Source organism: Centrocercus urophasianus, unplaced genomic scaffold (assembly GCF_019232065.1).
Source record: "Centrocercus urophasianus isolate 14NV4802_14NV808 unplaced genomic scaffold, USGS_Curo_1.0 seq_14, whole genome shotgun sequence".
In the NCBI taxonomy this organism is placed as follows: Eukaryota; Metazoa; Chordata; class Aves; order Galliformes; family Phasianidae; genus Centrocercus; species Centrocercus urophasianus.
In genome coordinates this window covers 4,906,721-4,912,828 of record NW_024884586.1, presented here as the reverse complement: position 1 = coordinate 4,912,828, position 6,108 = coordinate 4,906,721, and the positions used below count along the sequence as shown (strand labels likewise).

The following is a 6,108-nucleotide window of genomic DNA, read 5'->3' as shown; positions in this document are numbered from 1 at the left end:
AAGGACAGTTTATGGGCTGATATCTAAAAGTACACAGGCCAAAACTCATGTCTTGTTTGAGATGAGCTGAAAATTTGGCCCTATATAACTAATTCTGCAATACTGTGACTGCTTTGTGTCTTTGTGGGTTTTTGTTTTTTTTCTTTGCTGGATTGGGTTAACAGAAGTGTTAATTTTTGTCTCTGACTTGGTAATTTTGACATTTCAAGCGTTTAGATAATTTTGATGTTCTTATAAAGTTATATAAAGAAATACTTATCATCTCTTCTCGGTAGTATTTGCAGTGATTTTTCTATTTGAAATAGAAGAACCTGTCAATATTATAATGGCTGACTGCTGGATGTGCTGTAGTTATAGCACTTGTGTATCTGTAGTTTCCTTCAGAAGAGTTTTCATGTTCCTGATTGCCTTTGGACTAATTTTGTTAACTAATTCTGAATAAGTACTTAAAACAGAGATGAAGCAGTAAAGCAGATGGATTGAATGAATGCCTTAAATAGTGTTAATCTTTAGATACCTTTGTTTTCAGTTTCACCAATCTGAATCAAGTTCCTCTGCAACAAATACAAACTAAATAAAAGTGAGCATGTTCCAGAAAGGCCCAATGAGTCACTGACCTGTCTTCAGAAATGCTGCAGTAAATGAGAGAAGTAGAGTGAGAAAGAACGTGCAGAGACATTCAGAGCAGTTCTACAGAACTTGGTGGAAATAGCTATTTGTGTTTCTGGTTCTGTTTATCTTTCTGAGAACCAGATTCTAACCGTCTCTGCTATGACTGAGTAACAGTTGACCCTGCTAGGATATTGTCAGGTTTGAGCACGGACCAGGTGAGCTTCCAACCAGAGGTCCCTTTCAACCTCAACCTGATTCCAGGCAGACTTCACATTTATCATATGTCTGTATAAATATATACGTGTGTGTGTGTGTGTGTGTGTGTGTGTGTGTGTGGTGTGTGTGTGTTTGAAAAATGACCAAGAAAATAATTGCAATAACCAGCAATATGCAGGGGACCCAATGTTTTGAGCGTGAGCTCAGTGACATCACGTGACAATGGTTTGCTTAACGTGTCAGTACTAATTTTCTTCTTTCTGTCTATCTTCAGGACGCTTTAATCCAAACATGCATTTCCTGAAAGTGCTTGCTGCTTGGCTTCAATGCACTCGCTTTCATATTTAACCATGTTTTATTTTACTTCACACCAGCCAAAGCAGTAAGTGAGCAATGATGTAAGAGTCGAAGGCAATCCCACCCCAGTGGCACCACGTGGAAGAAAGAGGAGATTGATTACAAGCACTCTGTGAAGGCATTCACTGGCTGATCACAGGTTCTTTCTTTTGGAAATATGTTCAGAGAATAATGGGGGATTTTCTATGAAAATGGAGAGAATTGCTTAACATCCTATTTTGACTTCAGTTTAGTTCAGACTTTTTATGTGAATGAATGGCACTTTTAATAAACTCTGTAAAATACTGACAATGTATTTTTAGAACAGAATGTATTTTGGAATTTGTTTAAATTAAGGGCTGAATTCATTTGAAGAGGAACTACTTGCATAGTTGTTACGAGATGCTGTTACTTCCCCCTCAGGCTCAGAAGCACAATGTAAAGTTTTATGGAAAAAAATGCAAGTTGAACAATCCTAGAAACATGTTTGTAGGGTATGGGTAGAGCTAACCCCACTTGAGAGGTTTGCTGTAGGGGTGTTTTGGGCTGAGTACCTTAGCACAGTTAATCACCCACCCTTTTGCCCATGGAATAATACATTGCAAGGAACTTGTAGTTTGATTTCCTAAATCTCAGTGTAGCTGAAATTTTCCATGAAAGCCATTACAAAAACCAATTTTGAACTCCAGTTTCCTTTTTTGATTGCATATGATTAGCTTGCTGGTATTGATACACAGCATGCTACATTGCTCCTGACAGTAGTAACAACCACCTAGCAAAGTATGTATATTTTTTTGAAAGTTGAGATATGGAAGAAGGAAACTTTTAAATTAAAGTATGTCACGTAAGCAATAAGAAAAACAGGATGTGTCATTTTACTTGTAAATATATATTTTTTTCTTCAGAATACCTATTCAATAAAAAGTACAATATGACGTATTGACTAGTGTTTATGCTGGAAACAGTAAAACTGATGTAATGTGGCACCTGCTAATTTTACATGTAAGTTCACCTCATGCTTAACTTTGCCAAACTTTGAAATTCAGCATTCTACTTACATGGCGAAGGGTGAGGTGGCTACGAAAGGAGAAAAGAATATGAAATGAATGGCTACAAGTGCTTTACCTGGAAAAAATAAAATACTGAGTGCAAGAGATGCAGAAATTGCCCAATATTAGGTAGTTGAGTTCAGCTCTAGATAAAGAACAGCTGAGAAATAATTTGCAGTATTTTGTGATACTACTAACTTGTTTATATGCCATATTCAAGTAATAGATACAAAGCCCTGGAAACTGATTGAACTTCAAGTTTCAGACTTTGAGTCAAATCATATTATCTTAACACTGTAGTCGGAAATGTTCTTTAAAATATATATTTAGCTAATGTTATCTATTTTACCTCAATACTGCCAGTATCAACTTCAAAACCTTTTTGCCAAAATAATGATTTATTTTTGCCTTTATAAAAAAGTTTTGAGAGCGTAAATGAATATTTTGCAAGAAAACATTAATTTAAATGTAACAGTTTGGAAAATGGTATATGTACAGATTAAACTATTAACATAACTGCCTCCTCTTGCCTCTGTCTCTCCTGCTCTTACCAGCATCTGTGCAGTTTGACATCCCACGTTGTTTGTGCTGTTACCACATCTAAGAGTAAATCCCATGGAAGCTCCTGAATTTTCCACTTTCTTCATTGGAATTTGAATCACGTTCCCCCTACACCAAAGATTCATAATTCCTAGAAATATTTCTTACCATTTGATTAAATCTCTTTTATTCTGGAATGGTTATTCAGGGCGCTGTCCTAAATACAACTACTGCAACACTGACCCTTCTGTCTTACATATGTGTGTTTGTCTGACACATTCATAGTCCCTGAGTGCCTGGTGATTAAGGTACCCCAAGTAACTCCATCTAAACAGTGGCTCCCTCTCCTGCCAGATGGGGTGCTGGGAGTCCAGCTGACCCCACAGAGTGACCTGCTGACCTACAGCAGCTTTTGCTCTCAGTTTCCTCAGTGGATGTGAGTTCAAGAGAGAATAGTGGAAGTGTTTAATGCTTCTGGAACTTGATATGTAGAACAAAATGCAGAGGAGCAGTTGTTATTTCTGTGGCTTAGTGTCGACTCCAGGACCTCGAGATGGAGCATTTAGGAATGTGAGTCCTTGGCCTCCCAGCTGAGCTGCTTATGACGCGCTCCGTCTGTTGCTCAGATTCACAGACTGAAATACAAAGGAGCCTTTGACCACGTGTTTTTGTGGTTCAGTGAAACTGCATTCCTTCTCCAGAGGCTTTGTTGTGAGGGGTAGAAGAGAATGGAGCCCTAATTGGGTGAGGAGTGCAGCCCACAGCCTCCTGAACCACTGCAGGCGTTGAGTGCTAATTCCTGTGCTGCTCTGGCAGTGAAAGGGAAGGACTGAGCGCAGCTCTGCTTTGCAGGTTGCAGGAGATGTTCATTTTCTTTCCTTCAGTTATGCACCCAGAGTCTGCTCATTCAAGCTGGTGTTAAAGAGGAGGGTTTTGCATTAACCAGTTATACCACGAGTGCTTACAGTGAAATGAACTGTTCCAAAGATTTTGGTCTGTGTCCATAATTAATCTTACATATGGGGGGTGAAAAAAAAATTGGTCTTCTAAAACTTGTCATTAAATATGTGAAATGCTATACTTCATTGACCACCTTTTTGTAGGAGTGCATGTAGTCATCAATAATTATAGGTCATTTTCATTTGCTTGTAGTATTTGCTTTGGGACAATTTCCTTTTTCAGTTGTTTCTGCCCATCAAAATATTGTTGGTTTAACTACTTCTCTGATATCAAGGCTAGAAAGGAAGAAAAGGTATCTATGTGCAGACTGCTGCATTTCAATCAGAAGGCAACGCTTCTCTCCAATCTATTAGGAAGCTTAAGTGAAGTTGTAAATAAGGAAGCAGAAACAGTGACAGTTATTTTGAAGGTGCTGTCTTCTAGTCAGTGTTTTCTAATGTTACACCAGGCAAAAATTATGCAGACTGCATACCTTTTACCTATGTTTTTTGCACTGGTGTTTTATCATAAAAATGCAGCTTGATGGTTGTAAGTAGCACAGCTTCCAACTTCCTGAACTCGTGTAACACCACCACCCCACTTCTTACTATTTCATGTGCTGACGGGTTGCCAGGAATCCTGTTGTGCTGTTGCCTCTCTATGTACGAGGACATACAGCTGTCTGTCTGAGTGGCATTCATACTGCTTTGGAACAGTTAGGGAGGGGAAAAAAAACACTTTGCCAGTGAGTTTTTGGGGGGGAAACAATTGTATGGAGAGATGCTATTCTGGAAAGCTGCAGCTATCTGGAACTGAAAGCTGCTGAACGATACTGTTAAACTCATGTGCTGCTATTTCCAGAAATTGCCAGAGGGCAAATGAGGTGGGCTCAAGTACCCATCAGCTTTGGGAGGATGGGTTGCCCAGCTCCCATTGGTGTTGTTTATGGGGTTATTTTTCCACCTTCCTCATTTACCCGTCTGACTTCCAGATCTCTAAATAAATGTGTATATCTTTTATATTGGTGGCTTTTGCTCTGTATAAAGCCACACATTTCCCAAGTGTTTTAGCAATTAACTTCTGGATGTTATATGAAAGAAAGACCGGATTTACTTAGTGTCGAAACTTGGAAGATAGGGAAGGCATGATCTGATGTTACTCCTCTGATTTATGTCTGTCTTTGAGTATTTTCAAGTGTTTGCTTGTGGTGTGTGTGCGTATATTGCGTAGTTATAAAAAGAACAAAGGCAAGCACAGGAAAGACATGAAAAGTTGCTATATTTTCCACACCTAGTGAACATTCCCATTGGTTATTGGGCTGTATTCAAAAGGCTACGACTGTTTTATTGCTCTACCAGCAAAAGCAACCTTTCTTCATAGTGGAGCAGTACAAAGAAAGAGCACAAAAAGTACACACATCATAGTGCCTGAAATTCTGTTTGAACAACTGTATTGATTGGGTCTGACCCCTTTACATTTTTTTCCATTATTTGAAAAGGTGCATCTAACCGTAGCTGAATTGAACCAACTGAGATGAACTTTCCATGAAAACTTCTTGAGATATTTCTTTAGTTCAAAGCTTTGGAATTTTAAAGAGCATTTTTAATACAAGTCTGTCGAGGTATTCTGTGCAACAACCAACTTTGAATGTTAAACTACAGGTAAACCTCAGAGGGAAGTGAAATCATAAAGCTCACCATGAAATTACTGTGAGATGACAGAATAACTGAGTGCTAATTATAAAAGAAAACTGATCCAAAAAGTATTGCATATGTGCATGTTTGTGCGCTGTTCACCCGTTATTTACTTGTAAGTGTCCTTGTTGGCTTACAGAGAGTGTTAAATACCCCAGACAAAACATTAAATGAATCAAGGGTGGTTGGTTTAGGTTTGTTTTGTTTTTTTGCAGCAAGCAGTAATTTACTGATGAAATAGTGTTAAGATGTGAGCTCAAAGGATAACGATGCCTTCTTTTGCCCACTAGAAGAAACGTTTCACCAGTAGCTAAGTGTAAGAAAGCACTGGAGGAAGAAAGAAGTTAAAAGGAAATGAGGGTGAGTAGTGAGTGTAGGATATGATGGCAGCTGTGTCTGCAGACAAGGCCGTGAAAGAGGCTGAAGGGGAGAGCGGAGAACAGCCTTGTGCTGTGAGGGAACATGTTTGTGAAGGGGTTGAAGGAGCTGGGATACAGTGGCTTTGAAGCAAATCACTGTAATAAATCCCTTTAACTCAGCGTAAATTGTAGAGGTAAGAACACCTGGCAAGTGAGAGAATGCAATTCCCATTTCCTAGTACAAAAGATACTTTGTGAAAGGGATTAATGAAAAGACAGTACTGATGGTGGAACTGGATGAAGGAGGGAATCATTGATGACAAGGTAGTGATTTGGTTAGAGGAAAATTCTATTGCTAGCTGC

At 38.8% G+C, this 6,108-nt stretch overlaps 1 protein-coding gene across 8 annotated transcripts in view; it reads left to right on the top strand.

Moving 5' to 3' along the window:
• PLEKHA7 (pleckstrin homology domain containing A7) overlaps positions 1–2,736 on the top strand; it is a 140,059-nt gene extending 137,323 nt beyond the window's left edge. For all 8 annotated transcript variants that reach the window (XM_042814690.1, XM_042814688.1, XM_042814693.1 and 5 more), the window contains one exon: positions 1,203–2,736. Coding sequence is in view for 2 of the 8 variants with exons in the window: in XM_042814689.1 (XP_042670623.1) it covers positions 1,203–1,225 (23 nt within the window). In the remaining 6 variants the exon portion in view is untranslated. The remainder of the gene's footprint in view (positions 1–1,202) is intronic.
• The last annotated feature ends 3,372 nt before the right edge of the window (positions 2,737–6,108 follow it).